Source organism: Ranitomeya imitator, chromosome 8, assembly GCF_032444005.1.
Source record: "Ranitomeya imitator isolate aRanImi1 chromosome 8, aRanImi1.pri, whole genome shotgun sequence".
Taxonomy (NCBI): Eukaryota; Metazoa; Chordata; class Amphibia; order Anura; family Dendrobatidae; genus Ranitomeya; species Ranitomeya imitator.
In genome coordinates, this window is record NC_091289.1 from 202,942,043 (window position 1) to 202,959,393 (window position 17,351).

Below are 17,351 nucleotides of genomic sequence, written 5' to 3' on the forward strand. Positions count from 1 at the left end.
TGTGTGAGGTGGCGCCACCTGGTGCTCATCCTGCTGCCGTGCACACTACCCTATGGCTGCGCTGGACGGTGACGGCGGTGTCTTGTCTTCCAGCCCTCGGAGTGCGAGCAGTGCACCTGTGACCTCGATGGGATCGCCCGCTGCCTGGTAGCCGACTGCGCCCCTCCGCCATGTGTGAACCCCGTGTACGAGAAGGGAGAGTGCTGCCCCCGATGTAAAGACGGTCAGTATGCGACGTGCCAGACGCTGCCGCCATACCGCATACATAAAGTTGTGAGGGGCTCGTGACAGCCCTCATAATGCAGTCTTCACATTATGGGGGGTCACTGCACCAAGCAGCTGTCACTCACATGTCAGACACACGCAGCACACTCACCGCTCACATATCAGACACACGCAGCACACGCATGTCAGACACACGCAGCACAAGCACCGCTCACATGTCAGACACACGCAGAACACACGTCAGACACACGCAGCACACGCATGTCAGACACAGCACACGCACCGCTCACATGTCAGACACACACAGCACACGCATGTCAGACACACACAGCACACGCACCGCTCACATGTCAGACACACGCAGCACATGCACCGCTCACATGTCAGACACACACAGCACACGCATGTCAGACACACACAGCACACGCACCGCTCACATGTCAGACACACACAGCACACGCACCGCTCACATGTCAGACACACGCAGCACACGCACCGCTCACATGTCAGACACACACAGCACACGCATGTCAGACACACGCAGCACGCGCACCGCTCACATGTCAGATACATACAGCATGCGCACCGCTCACATGTCAGACACATATTATTATTTATTTCTATAGCACCATTGATTCCATGGTGCTGTACATACAAGTTACAGATATCACATACAGTAAACAAACTAGCAATGACAGACTGATACAGAGGGGCGAGGACCCTGCCCTTGCGGGCTTACATTCTACAGGATTATGGGGAAGGAGACAGTAGGTTGAGGGTTGCAGGAGCTCCGGTGTTGGTGAGGCGGTAGCTCCAGTGTTGGTGAGGCGGTAGCTCCAGTGTTGGTGAGGCGGTAGCTTCAATAGTGATGACGCGGCAGCGGTGTCAGTGCAGGCTGTAGGCTTTCCTGAAGAGATGAGTTTTCAGTTTCCGTCTGAAGGATCCGACTGTGGTTGATAGTCGGACGTGTTGGGGCAGAGAGTTCCAGAGGATGGGGGATATTCTGGAGAAGTCTTGGAGGCGATTGGATGAGGAGCGAATAAGTGTGGAGGAGAGAAGGAGGTCTTGGGAGGACCAGAGATCACGTGAGGGAAGATATCGGGAGATTAGTTCAGAGATATATGGAGGACACAGGTTGTGGATGGCTTTGTAGGTCATTATTAGTAATTTGAACTGGATACGCTGAGGGAATGGGAGCCAGTGAAGAGATTTGCAGAGGGGAGAAGCGGAGGAGTAGCGAGGAGAGAGATGAATTAGTCGGGCAGCAGAGTTAAGTATGGACTGGAGGGGTGCAAGGGTGTTAGCAGGGAGGCCACAGAAAAGGATGTTGCAGTAGTCAAGGCGGGAAATGATGAGGGCGTGCACAAGCATTTTAGTAGATTGGGGGTTGAGGAAAGGACGGATCCTGGAGATATTTTGAGCTGGAGGCGACAGGAGGTGGAAAGAGCTTGGATGTGTGGTTTGAAGGACAGGGCAGAGTCGAAGGTTACTCCGAGGCAGCGGACTTCGGGTACGGGGAAAAGCATGATAGGTCAGGTAAGGAAGATTTGTGGGATGGAGGAAAGATTATGAGTTCAGATTTGTCCACATTGAGTTTGAGGAAGCGAGAGAAGAAGGAGGATATGGCTGATAGGCACTCTGGGATTCTGGACAGCAGAGCGGTGACGTCTGGGCCAGAGAGGTAGATCTGAGTGTCATCAGCATATAGATGGTACTGGAATCCATGGGACTTTATGAGTTGTCCCAAGCCAAGTGTATAGATTGAGAAGAGTAGGGGTCCTAGAACAGAGCCTTGGGGGACTCCAACAGAGAGCCGGTGGGATGAGGAGGTAGTGTGGGAGTGGGAGACGCTGAATGTGCGGTTGGAAAGGTATGAGGAGATCCAGGATAGGGTGAGTTCTTGGATGCCAAAGGAGGAGAGGATCTGTAGTAGGAGGCAGTGGTCAACTGTGTCGAAAGCAGAGGACAGGTCTAGAAGGAGGAGTACAGAGTATTGTCCAGTAGCTTTGGCGGTAAGTAGGTCGTTAGTGATTTTGGTCAGGGCTGTCTCAGTTGAGTGATGGGGGCGGAAACCAGATTGTAGATTGTCGAACAACAAGTTAGATGAGAGGTGGGAGGAAAGTTCAGAGTGGACGTGCTGCTCCAGGAGTTTGGAAGTGAATGGGAGCAGCGATATTGGGCGATAGCTGGACATAGCAGTTGGATCGAGGGTTGGCTTTTCAAGGATAGGCGTGATTGTGGCATGTTTGAACGCAGAGGGGAAGGTGCCAGAAGTTAGTGATAGGTTGAAGAGGTGGGTTAGGGATGGGATAAGTGTGGTGGTGAGGTTGGGGAGGAGATGGGATGGGGTCGAGCGCACAGGTGGTGAGGTGCGACTTGGAGAGGAGACAATTAAGCCCCCCTTTAGTGATGTTGGATAGGGAGGTTATGGGGTTTGGGCATTGGTCTGGTATACAAAGGGGTTGTGGTGGTTGAACAATAAAGACTTGCCTTGTCTGGTCGATCTTATTTTTAAAGTGTGTGGCAAAGTCCTCAGCAGAGATGAGGGAGGTTGGAGGGGGCAGTGGGGGGCGGAGGAGGGAGTTAAAGGTTTTGAATAACTGTTTGGGGTTGTAGGATAGGGAAGATACGAGGGTTGTGAAGTCGCCTGTTTAGCAGAGGTGAGTGCAGATTTAAAAGCGAGTATTGCTTGTTTGAATACAGTGAAGTCGTCTTGCGAGTATGTTTTCTTCCAACGCCGCGCCGCAACCCTGGACACTTGCCGGAGCTTTTTGGTGGTGATATTGTGCCAAGGTTGTCTATTGATACGTCACACTCTGCCATGGACGAGAGGGGCAACCGTGTCAATAGCTGATGCGAGAGTGGCATTGTAGAGAGCAGTGGCAGTGTCTGTGTCGTGGAGTGAGGATATGGATGCCAGTGGTAGGATAGAGTCAGAGAGTGTGTGGGTGTCTAGGTGTGCCAGGTTTCTGCATGGGTGCGCATGTTGCTGGACATGGATGACTGGTGAGGAGGACAGGGATGAGAAGGTAAGCAGATGGTGGTCGAGGGGAGGTGGTGAAGTTAGATAGAGAGCAGAGACGGGTGAATACCAGGTCTAGTGTATGTCCGTCTGTGTGGGTGGCTGAGGAGGACCACTGAGTAAGTCCAAAGGATGAGGTAAGGGACAGAAGTTTGGAGGCTGTTGACTGAAGGGTATCAATGGGGATGTTGAAGTCACCCATGATGATGGTGGGAATGTCAGCAGAGAGAAAGTGAAGAAGCCAGGTGAAGAATTGGTCAATAAAGGCAGTGGCTGGGCCCGGAGGTCGGTATATGACAGCCACTTGGAGGTTGGAGGGAGAGTAGATGCGGACAGAATGGACTTCAAAAGAGGGGAGGATAAGGGAGGGAAGAGGTGGGATTTGGTTAAAGGTGCAGTTTGAAGAAAGGAGAAGACCCACTCCTCCACCATGTTTGTTGCCGGGTCGAGGGGTGTGGGTGAAGTGGAGGCCTCCGTAACACAGCGCAGCAGGGGAGGCGGTGTCAGAGGGTGTTAGCCATGTTTCTGTGAGGCCAAGGAAGGCAAGATTGCGGGAGAGAAAAAGGTCGTGAATCACATGAAGCTTATTGCAGATTGAGCGGGCATTCCAGAGCGCTCCAGAGAGAGGGAGCAGGGGGGTGGGCGTCAGGGGCACGGGTTTTATGTTGGAAAGATTGCGGAAGTTCATGTTGGATAGGGAGTGATAGGAGGGAGTAGTAATGGGAGGTATGAGCAGTGGGGGTCCAGGGATGGGAGATATGTCTCCAGCAGTGAGGAGAAGCAGAGAAAGGGATAGCAGGTGGGAGAAAGAGAGTGGGCGGCTTGTTTTATGTGTTTTTAGGACAGATTTGAGCTTGAGGAGCAGATCAGCAGAGGAGGACAGGTGGGGAGGTAAGAGGGAAGGGGGAGATGATTACTAGGTTAGGGAGTGCTGGGATTTGTGATAGCGAAGGAGAGAGAGGACTAGTGGAGCAAACACTGTAAGGGCATAGGTAAACATGGTGAAAGAGTAAGATGGGTTAATAGAAAAGCTAGATCCAAGTAATAAGAAGTGTTTACTCGGAAGACACACCCAGAAGAAACAGAACATAGAGTGGGGTCCTGACTCCTGCCGTGACTAACTGCCGTTGAAATAACTGCGGCGTCTGTATGCTTAGCTGCCGTGATGCTTTGCTGCAGGGGTGCGCGTGCCTGACCCCACACGCGTGTCCCCCTTAAGATGCTCACATGTCAGAAACACGCAGCACACGCACCGCTGACATGTCAGACACACAAAGCACACGCACCGCTCGTATATCAGACAGACGCAGCACAAGCACCGCTCACATGTCAGACACATACAGCACACCGCTCACATGTCAGACACAGGCAGCACATGCACCGCTCACATGTCAGACACACGCAGCACACGCACCACTCACATGTCAGACACACGCACCACTCACATGTCAGACACACAAAGCACACGCACCGCTCGTATATCAGACACACGCAGCACAAGCACCGCTCACATGTCAGACACATACAGCACACGCACCGCTCACATGTCAGACACGCAGCACACGCACCGCTTACATGTCAGACACACGCAGCACAAGCACCGCTCACATGTCAGACACATACAGCACACCGCTCACATGTCAGACACAGGCAGCACATGCACCGCTCACATGTCAGACACACGCACCACTCACATGACAGGCACACAAAGCACACGCACCGCTCGTATATCAGACACACGCAGCACAAGCACCGCTCACATGTCAGACACATACAGCACACGCACCGCTCACATGTCAGACACGCAGCACACGCACCGCTTACATGTCAGACACACGCAGCACACGCACCACTCACATGTTAGACACACGCAGCACACACACCGCTCACATGTCAGACACACGCAGCACACACACCGCTCACATGTCAGACACATACAGCACACGCACCGCTCACATGTCAGACACACACAGTACACGCACCGCTCACATGTCAGGCACACGCACCACTCACATGTCAGACACATACAGCACACACACCGCTCACATGTCAGACACACGCAGTACACGCACCGCTCACATGTCAGACACATACAGCACACGCACCGCTCACATATCAGACATATACAGCACACGCACCGCTCACATGTCAGACACATAGAGCACATGCACCGCTCACATGTCAGATACACGCAGCACACACACCGTTCACATATCAGACACACACAGCACATGCACCGCTCATATATCAGACACACAGAACACGGATGTCAGACACACATAGCACACGCATGTCAAACACACACAGCACACGCACCGCTCACATGTCACATACAGCACACGCACCGCTCACGTCAGACACACGCTGCACAAATACCGCTCACATGTCAGACACACACAGCACACGCACCACTCACATGTCAGACACACGCAGCACACACACCGCTCACATGTCAGACATATACAGCACACGCACCGCTCACATGTCAGACACATAGAGCACATGCACCGCTCACATGTCAGATACACGCAGCACACACACCGTTCACATATCAGACACACACAGCACACGCACCGCTCATATATCAGACACACAGAACACGGATGTCAGACACACACAGCACACGCACTGTTCACATGTCAGACACGCAGCACACGCACCGCTCACATGTCAGACACACAGCACACGCACTGCTCACATGTCAGACACACACAGCACACGCACCGCTCACATATCAGACACACGCAGCACACGCACCGCTCACATGTCAGACACACGCAGCACACTCACCGCTCACATATCAGACACACACAGCACACGCACCGCTCACATATCAGACACACGCAGCACATGCACCGCTCACATATCAGACACACACAGCACACGCACCGCTCACATATCAGACACACAGCACACGCACCGCTCACATGTCAGACACACGCAGCACACGCACCGCTCACATGTCAGACACACACACACCGCTCACATGTCAGACACATGCAGCACACACACCGCTCACATGTCAGACACATACAACACACGCACCGCTCACATTTCAGACACATACAGCACACACACCGCTCACATTTCAGACACATGCAGCACACGCACCGCTCACATGTCACATACAGCACACGCACCGCTCACGTCAGACACACGCTGCACAAATACCGCTCACATGTCAGACACACACAGCACACGCACCACTCACATGTCAGACACACGCAGCACACACACCGCTCACATGTCAGACATATACAGCACACGCACCGCTCACATGTCAGACACATAGAGCACATGCACCGCTCACATGTCAGATACACGCAGCACACACACCGTTCACATATCAGACACACACAGCACACGCACCGCTCATATATCAGACACACAGAACACGGATGTCAGACACACACAGCACACGCACTGTTCACATGTCAGACACGCAGCACACGCACCGCTCACATGTCAGACACACAGCACACGCACTGCTCACATGTCAGACACACACAGCACACTCACCGCTCACATATCAGACACACGCAGCACACGCACCGCTCACATGTCAGACACACGCAGCACACTCACCGCTCACATATCAGACACACACAGCACACGCACCGCTCACATATCAGACACACGCAGCACATGCACCGCTCACATATCAGACACACACAGCACACGCACCGCTCACATATCAGACACACAGCACACGCACCGCTCACATGTCAGACACACGCAGCACACGCACCGCTCACATGTCAGACACACACACACCGCTCACATGTCAGACACATGCAGCACACACACCGCTCACATGTCAGACACATACAACACACGCACCGCTCACATTTCAGACACATACAGCACACACACCGCTCACATTTCAGACACATGCAGCACACGCAATGCTCACATGTCAGACACATACAGCACACACCGCTCACATGTCAGACACATACAGCACACACACCGCTCACATTTCAGACACATACAGCACACGCACCGCTCACATGTCAGACACATACAGCAGACGCACCGCTCACATGTCAGACACATACAACACACGCACCGCTAACATGTCAGACACACATAGCACACGCATCGCTCACATGTCACATACAGCACACGCACTGCTAACATGTCAGACACACATAGCACACGCATGTCAAACACACACAGCACACGCACCGCTCACATGTCACATACAGCACACGCACCGCTCACGTCAGACACACGCTGCACAAATACCGCTCACATGTCAGACACACACAGCACACGCACCGCTCACATGTCAGACACATGCAGCACACACACCGCTCACATGTCAGACATATACAGCACACGCACCGCTCACATGTCAGACACATAGAGCACATGCACCGCTCACATGTCAGACACACGCAGCACACACACCGTTCACATATCAGACACACACAGCACACGCACCGCTCATATATCAGACACACAGAACACGGATGTCAGACACACACAGCACACGCACTGTTCACATGTCAGACACGCAGCACACGCACCGCTCACATGTCAGACACACACAGCACACGCACTGCTCACATGTCACACACAGCACATGCACCGCTCACATATCAGACACACGCAGCACACGCACCGCTCACATGTCAGACACACGCAGCACACTCACCGCTCACATATCAGACACACACAGCACACGCACCGCTCACATATCAGACACACGCAGCACATGCACCGCTCACATATCAGACACACACAGCACACGCACCGCTCACATATCAGACACACAGCACACGCACCGCTCACATGTCAGACACACGCAGCACACGCACCACTCACATGTCAGACACACGCAGCACACGCACCGCTCACATGTCAGACACACGCAGCACACGCACCGCTCACATGTCAGACACACAGCACAAGGATGTCAGACACACACAGCACACGCACTGCTCACATGTCAGACACGCAGCACACGCACCGCTCACATGTCAGACACACACAGCACATGCACCGCTCACATGTCAGACACGTACAGCACATGCACTGCTCACGTCAGACACGCAGCACACGCACCGCTCACATATCAGACACACTCAGCACACATGCAGCACACGCACCGCTCACATATCAGACACACGCAGCACACGCACCGCTCACGTCAGACACACGCAGCACACGCACCGCTCACATATCAGACACACACAGCACACGCACCGCTCACATATCAGACACACACAGCACACGCACCGCTCACATATCAGACACACAGCACACGCACCGCTCACATATCAGACACACGCAGCACACACACCGCTCATATATCAGACACACAGCACACGGATGTCAAACACACAGCACACGCACTGCTCACATGTCAGACACGCAGCACACGCACCGCTCACATGTTAGACACATACAGCACACGCACCGCTCGTATATCAGACACACACCAGACACGCAGCACTCGCACCGCTCACATGTCACACAGCACACGGATGTCAGACACACACAGCACACGTACTGCTCACATATCAGACACACACGCACCGCTCACATGTCAGACCCACACAGCACACACGTCAGACACACACAGCACACACACCACTTACATGTCATACACACGCAGCACACACACCGCTCACGTCAGACACACACAGCACACACACCACTCACATGTCATACGCACACAGCACACGCACCGCTCACATGTCTGACACACGCAGCACACACACCGCTCACATGTCAGACACACACAGCACACGCACCGCTCACATGTCAGACAAGCAGCACACGCACCGTTCACATGTCAGACACACAGCACATGCACCACTCACATGTCAGACACACACAGCACATGCACCACTCACATGTCAGACACACGCAGCACATGCATCGCTCACATGTCAGACACATGCAGCATACGCACCGCTCACATGTCAGACACATGCAGCACACGCACCGCTCACGTCAGACACACAGCACACGCACCGCTCACATATCAGACACAGCACACGCACCGCTCACATGTCAGACACACGCAGCACACGCACCGCTCACATATCAGACACATAGAGCACACGCACCGCTCACATATCAGACACACAGCACACAGATGTCAGACACACACAGCACACGCACTGCTCACATGTCAGACACGCAGCACACGCACCGCTCACATATCAGACACACACAGCACACGCACCACTCACATATCACACACAGCACACACACCGCTCACATATCAGACACATGCAGCACACGCACCGCTCACATGTCAGACACACACAGCACACGCACAGCTCACATATCAGACACACAGCACACGCACCGCTCACATGTCAGACACACGCACCGCTCACATATCAGACACACAGCACACGGATGTCAGACACACACAGCACACGCACAGCTCACATATCAGACACACAGCACACGCACTGCTCACATGTCAGACACGCAGCACACGCACCGCTCACATGTCAGACACGCAGCACACACACCACTCACATGTCAGACACACACAGCACACGCACCGCTCACATGTCAGACACGCAGCACACGCACCGCTCACATGTCAGACACGCAGCACACACACCACTCACATGTCAGACACACACAGCACACGCACTGCTCACATGTCAGACACACACAGCACACGCACCACTCACATGTCAGGCACACGCACCGCTCACATGTCAGACACACGCAGCACACGCACCGCTCACATATCAGACACACAGCACACTGATGTCAGACACACACAGCACACGCACAGCTCACATATCAGACACACAGCACACGCACTGCTCACGTCAGACACGCACCGCTCGTATATCAGACACACGCCAGACACGCAGCACTCCCACCGCTCACATGTCACACAGCACGGATGTCAGACACACACAGCACGCGCACTGCTCACATGTCAGACACACACGCACCGCTCACATGTCAGACCCACACAGCACACACGTCAGACACACACAGCACACGCACCACTTACATGTCATACACACGCAGCACACACACCGCTCACAAGTCAGGCACACGCACCGCTCACATGTCAGACACATGCAGCACACGCACCGCTCACATGTCAGACACACGCAGCACACACACCGCTCACATGTCAGACACACAGCACATGCACCGCTCACATGTCATACACATGCAGCACACACACCGCTCACAAGTCAGGCACAGGCACCGCTCACATGTCAGACACATGCAGCACACGCACCGCTCACATGTCAGACACACGCAGCACACACACCGCTCACATGTCAGACACACAGCACACGCACCACTTACATGTCATACACACGCAGCACACACACCGCTCAAATGTCAGGCACACCGCTCACATGTCAGACACACAGCACATGCACCGCTCACATGTCAGACACGCAGCACACACACCACTCACATGTCAGAAATACACAGCACACGCTCACATGTCAGACACATGCAGCACACGCACCGCTCACATGTCAGACACACGCAGCACACGCACTGCTCACATGTCAGACACACACGCACCGCTCACATGTCAGACCCACACAGCACACATGTCAGACACACACAGCACACGCACCACTTACATGTCATACACACGCAGCACACACACCGCTCACATGTCAGGCACACGCACCGCTCACATGTCAGACACATGCAGCACACGCACTGCTCACATGTCAGACACACGCACTGCTCACGTCAGACACATGCAGCACACGCACTGCTCACATGTCAGACACATGCAGCACACGCACCGCTCACGTCAGACACATACAGCACACGCACCGCTCATGTCAGACACATACAGCAGACACACCGCCCGTATATCAGACACACACACAGCACACGCACCACTCACATGTCAGACACATACAGCACACGCACCGCTCACATATTGATGACGATGTTGCAGTTTATCCTTCAGACATGTTTGTGGTGAGGTGACCTCAGGGTCAGTAATCACCCCCTCCCCCCCCCCCCCTTGTACTGTGGTGTCCGTTCTGCGCATTTTGACTTTTTTTCTTATCATTCACAGGTCCCAACTGCTTTGCTGATTCCTCTCAGAGCTGCGTGATTCCTGCTGGCCAGTATGTGTGGGTGGATGCTTGCACGAAGTGTCGGTGTCATGATGGACAGGACGTGGGCTACTGGGAAGGAAACCGCCTGGCCAAATGTGAGAAGACCAAGAACTGCAGCTTGGAGGAAGGACGGAAGAACTTGTAGACAGATAGAGCCTCCAGAACTCAGACCAACCCTAGTTAGAGAGTGTAGCAAGATGTGACATGGCGCCCCATAATCCTGCCATTTGTCTGATGTGGAGATAAGCAGTGAAAACTCTATCGCCCCAATCCTATTACAACATGAGACAAATCAATAATCTGTAGACAAAGCAGGGGCGGGACTATACGCTCCTCGTGGGCGGAGACTGCATAGTATGTATGTTACAAGAAAATTTACTGTAGTTATAAATGTAGTGAGATTGCCCCGACGTTGTAACGTGACAGGTTGCTCCAACGTAATAACGTGACCACAGGTCGTTCCGACGTAACGTGAGAGGTCGCTCCGACGTTGTAACTTGACAGGTCGCTCCGACGTTGTAACGTGACAGGTCGCTCCGACGTTGTAACGTGACAGGTTGCTCCGACGTAACGTGACAGGTTGCTCCGATGTAACATGACAGGTCGCTCCGACGTTGTAATGTGACAGGTCGCTCCGACGTTGTAACTTGACAGGTCGCTCCGACGTAATGTGACAGGTTGCTCCGACGTTGTAACGTGACAGGTTGCTCCGACGTAACGTGACAGGTCGCTCCGACGTAACAGGTCGCTCCGACGTTGTAACTTGACAGGTCGCTCCGACGTTGTAACGTGACAGGTCGCTCCGACGTTGTAACGTGACAGGTTGCTCCGACATAACGTGACAGGTTGCTCCGATGTAACATGACAGGTCGCTCCGACGTTGTAATGTGACAGGTCGCTCTGACGTTGTAACTTGACAGGTCGCTCCGACGTTGTAATGTGACAGGTTGCTCCGACGTTGTAACGTGACAGGTTGCTCCGACGTAACGTGACAGGTCGCTCCGACGTAACAGGTCGCTCCGACGTTGTAATGTGACAGGTTGCTCCGACGTTGTAACGTGACAGGTTGCTCCGACGTAACGTGACAGGTTGCTCCGACGTAACAGGTCGCTCCGATGTTGTAATGTGACAGGTCGCTCCGACGTAACGTGACAGGTCGCTCCGACATTGTAATGTGACAGGTCGCTCCGACGTGGTAATGTGACAGGTCGCTCTGACATTGTAACGTGACGACAGGTCGCTCCGACATTGTAAAGTGACAGGTCGCTCCGACGTGGTAATGTGACAGGTCGTTCTGACATTGTAACGTGACGACAGGTCGCTCCGACATTGTAAAGTGACAGGTCGCCCCGACGTTGTAACGTGACAACAGGTCGCCCCGACGTTGTAACGTGACGACAGGTCACTCTGACGTTGTAACGTGACAAGTCGCTCCGATGTTGTAACGTGACAGGTCGCCCGACGTTGTAACGTAACGACAGGGCTTCCAATGTTGTAACGTGACGACAGGTCTTCCAATGTTGTAACGTGACGACAGGTCGCCCCGACGTTGTAACGTGACGACAGGTCGCTCCGACGTGGTAATGTGACAGGTCGTTCTGACATTGTAACGTGACGACAGGTCGCTCCGACATTGTAAAGTGACTGGTCGCCCCCAACGTTGTAACGTAACGACAGGGCTTCCAATGTTGTAACGTGACGACAGGTCGCCCCGACGTTGTAACGTGACGACAGGTCGCTCCGACGTGGTAATGTGACTGGTCGTTCTGACATTGTAACGTGACGACAGGTCGCTCCGACATTGTAAAGTGACAGGTCGCCCCGACATTGTAACGTGACGACAGGTCACTCTGACGTTGTAACGTGACAAGTCGCTCCGATGTTGTAACGTGACAGGTCGCCCGACGTTGTAACGTAACGACAGGGCTTCCAATGTTGTAACGTGACGACAGGTCTTCCAATGTTGTAACGTGACGACAGGTCGCTCCGACATTGTAAAGTGACAGGTCGCCCCGACGTTGTAACGTGACAGGTCGCTCCGACGTGGTAATGTGACAGGTCGTTCTGACATTGTAACGTGACGACAGGTCGCTCCGACATTGTAAAGTGACAGGTCGCCCCGACGTTGTAACGTGACGACAGGTCGCCTCGACGTTGTAACGTGACGACAGGTCACTCTGACGTTGTAACGTGACAGGTTGCTCCGATGTTGTAACGTAACGACAGGTCTTCTAATGTTGTAACATGACGACAGGGCGCCTCGGCGTTACGATATCAAGAGCATTTACAAATGGGTGGTTCAGGGGTCTCTAGTTATCATCCGGACAGCTGGTATTGCTAGGCAGCTCTGTGCGGCTGTTATTAGGATGCTGAGCGTTGTAGTCCTCTGGATCAGGCTGTAGTAGACGCCCCCTTAGTAATGAGGACGTGGAGGTGGCGCTGTGATCCCGGTAGGAGCCTCGCGTTCTGCTCTGTGATATCGTGCGGTCGGATGGGACGGGTCCTAATGGCGGCAGCGGAACGTGTATGGACCACACATTAAAAACTTGTATCCTTGGCTTGCCTCCTCTTTTGGCCGCGTTCACACAGTGCGCCGCTGATATTGCTGCCTCGCCCGACCACGCTCCACACCAATAATGACTCATCCTGAAAAAATTTCAAGAATTATTTTATGAAAACTGTAAAGATGGAGAATCGACCATCATCATCTCCAAACCCCACACCGGGCATAGAAAAAGAAGTACAAGACGATTCCAAAGTGGAGGGACCGGCACCGACAGCGAAGCAGAGCCACAGCCAGGCACCAATCCTAGGTCACTGTCAGCGCTGCAGCCCATCGCCATCAGTGTCGGTGACATTGTAACGAACCTTCAGCAATGTCTGATTGGATGCGGCCCTCTCTCCAGTTTAATCTCACTCCACCCCTGCCTACATAACCATAAAGCTCCGCCCACATTGGGGCATAGAACTCTAGCCTGCAGCGGATGCGGGGGCTCATGTCACTGGCGGTCCAAGATTATTATGTATGGGCCTCATTCACACATCAGCGATTTCTGCTTCTCACAGCAGGGCAACAATGGGGCACACCAGGGATGCACATGGTTGGCGTCCACGCATGACACAGTTTTACTTTTCCAGATGATCCGTGACTCAGATCAGAACCCGGCGTCTCCGGTATTTTTCTTTTTGCACTCTGTACATGAGAAAACAGCGTCAGAAAGAATAACGTGTACGAGTGAATGAGGCCCAACGCTCTATATGACAGCGCTGGACGGTGGCCACAGAAGGCGCGTGTCAGAGATCGGAATCATGGATCCCGTCACCAGCGTTTTAGCTGTTCTAATGCCTTAGTGTCACCATGCCATCGGTCACACTCCGCATGAACCCGGAACGTCCAAGAAACCGACCACCTCTGACACTTGCTGCGCTCCCTGCCATCCCACTGGTGCAAATCCTCAGGTCACTAACAGCAGTCTGATGTCATGATCGCACTGGGGGCTCAGCAACTAGTAAGGCCTCGTTCACACCTCCGTCCAGTCTGCGCGGCCGGTAAGGCCTCGTTCACACCTCCGTCCAGTCTGCGCGGCCGGTAAGGCCTCGTTCACACCTCCGTCCAGTCTGCGCGGCCGGTAAGGCCTCGTTCACACCTCCGTCCAGTCTGCGTGGACGGTAAGGCCTCGTTCACACCTCCGTCCAGTCTGCGCGGCCGGTAAGGCCTCGTTCACACCTCCGTCCAGTCTGCGCGGCCGGTAAGGCCTCGTTCACACCTCCGTCCAGTCTGCGCGGCCGGTAAGGCCTCGTTCACACCTCCGTCCAGTCTGCGCGGCCGGTAAGGCCTCGTTCACACCTCCGTCCAGTCTGCGTGGACGGTAAGGCCTCGTTCACACCTCCGTCCAGTCTGCGCGGCCGGTAAGGCCTCATTCACACCTCCGTCCAGTAAGGCCTCGTTCACACCTCCGTCCAGTCTGCGTGGCCGGTAAGGCCTCGTTCACACCTCCGTCCAGTCTGCGCGGCCGGTAAGGCCTCGTTCACACCTCCGTCCAGTCTGCGTGGCCGGTAAGGCCGCGTTCACACCTCCGTCCAGTCTGCGCAGCTGGTAATGCCTCGTTCACACCTCTATCCAGTCTGCGCGGCCGGTAAGGCTTCGTTCACACCTCCATCCAGTCTACCCAGCTGGTAAGGCCTCGTTCATACCTCCGTCCAGTCTGCGTGGCTGGTAAGGCTTCATTCACACCTCCATCCAGTCTGCGCTGCTGGTAAGGCCTCGTTCACACCTCCGTCCAGTCTGCGCGGCCGGTAAGGCCTTGTTCACACCTCCGTCCAGTCTGCGTGGCCGGTAAGACTTCGTTCACACCTCCGTCCAGTCTACCCAGCTGGTAAGGCCTCGTTCATACCTCCGTCCAGTCTGTGCGGCCGGTAAGGCTTCGTTCACACCTCCGTCCAGTCTGCGCGGCCGGTAAGGCCTCGTTCACACCTCCGTCCAGTCTGCGCGGCCGGTAAGGCCTCGTTCACACCTCCGTCCAGTCTGCGCGGCCGGTAAGGCTTTGTTCACACCTCCGTCCAGTCTGCGTGGCCGGTAAGGCCTCGTTCACACCTCTGTCCAGTCTGCGCGGCCGGTAAGGCCTCGTTCACACGTCTATCCAGTCTGCGCGGCCGGTAAGGCTTCGTTCACACCTCCGTCCAGTCTGCGCGGCCGGTAAGGCCTCGTTCACACCTCCGTCCAGTCTGCGCAGCTGGTAATGCCTCGTTCACACCTCTATCCAGTCTGCGCGGCCGGTAAGGCTTCGTTCACACCTCCGTCTAGTCTGTGCAGCTGGTAATGCCTCGTTCACACCTCCGTCCAGTCTACCCAGCTGGTAAGGCCTCGTTCACACCTCCGTCCAGTCTACCCAGCTGGTAAGGCCTCGTTCACACCTCTGTCCAGTCTGCGTGGCCGGTAAGGCTTCATTCACACCTCTATCCAGTCTGCGCTGCTGGTAAGGCCTCGTTCACACCTCCGTCCAGTCTGCGCAGCCGGTAAGGCCTTATTCACACCTCCGTCCAGTCTACCCAGCTGGTAAGGCCTCGTTCACACCTCTATCCAGTCTGCACGGCAGGTAAGGCCTCGTTCACACCACCGTCCAGTCTGTGCGGCCTGTAAGGCCTCGTTCACACCTCCGTCCAGTCTGTGCAGATGGTAAGGCCTCGTTCACACCTCCGTCCAGTCTGTGCGGCCGGTAAGGCCTCGTTCACACCTCCGTCCAGTCTGTGGTTAAGGCCTCGTTCACACCTCCATCCAGTCTGTGCGGCTGGTCAGGCCTCGTTCACACCTCCGTCCAGTCTGTGCAGATGGTAAGGCCTCGTTCACACCTCCGTCCAGTCTTTGCGGCCGGTAAGGCCTCGTTCACACCTCCGTCCAGTCTGTGCGGCCGGTAAGGCCTCGTTCACACCTCCGTCCAGTCTGTGGGTAAGGCCTCGTTCACACCTCCGTCCAGTCTGTGCAGATGGTAATGCCTCGTTCACACCTCCATCCAGTCTGCGTGGCCGGTAAGGCCTCGTTCACACCTCCGTCCAGTCTGCGTGGCCGGTAAGGCCTCGTTCACACCTCCGTCCAGTCTGTGCAGATGGTAATGCCTCGTTCACACCTCCATCCAGTCTGCGTGGCCGGTAAGGCCTCGTTCACACCTCCGTCCAGTCTGTGCAGATGGTAAGGCCTCGTTCACACCTCCGTCCAGTCTGTGTGGCCGGTAAGGCCTCGTTTACACCTCCGTCCAGTCTGTGCAGATGGTAATGCCTCGTTCACACCTCCATCCAGTCTGCGTGGCCGGTAAGGCCTCGTTCACACCTCCGTCCAGTCTGTGCAGATGGTAAGGCCTCGTTCACACCTCCGTCCAGTCTGTGTGGCCGGTAAGGCCTCGTTCACACCTCCGTCCAGTCTGTGCAGATGGTAAGGCCTCGTTCACACCTCCGTCCAGTCTTTGCGGCCGGTAAGGCCTCGTTCACACCTCCGTCCAGTCTGTGCGGCCGGTAAG

The 17,351-nt window shown here is 54.7% G+C and overlaps 1 protein-coding gene across 9 annotated transcripts in view; it reads left to right on the forward strand.

Annotated features, from left to right (window-relative positions):
• LOC138647057 (von Willebrand factor C domain-containing protein 2-like) overlaps positions 1–13,896 on the forward strand; it is a 45,888-nt gene extending 31,992 nt beyond the window's left edge. Inside the window, exons 2-5 of one of the 9 annotated variants that reach the window (XR_011314860.1) lie at positions 94–223; positions 11,298–11,968; positions 12,018–12,084; positions 12,137–13,896. Coding sequence is in view for 1 of the 9 variants with exons in the window: in XM_069735859.1 (XP_069591960.1) it covers positions 94–223; positions 11,298–11,485 (318 nt within the window). In the remaining 8 variants the exon portion in view is untranslated. Of the gene's footprint in view, positions 1–93; positions 224–11,297 lie in introns of all 9 variants that reach the window. The other 8 variants (XR_011314858.1, XR_011314854.1, XR_011314855.1 and 5 more) reach the window with 8 other exon arrangements.
• Positions 13,897–17,351: the final 3,455 nt, after the last annotated feature.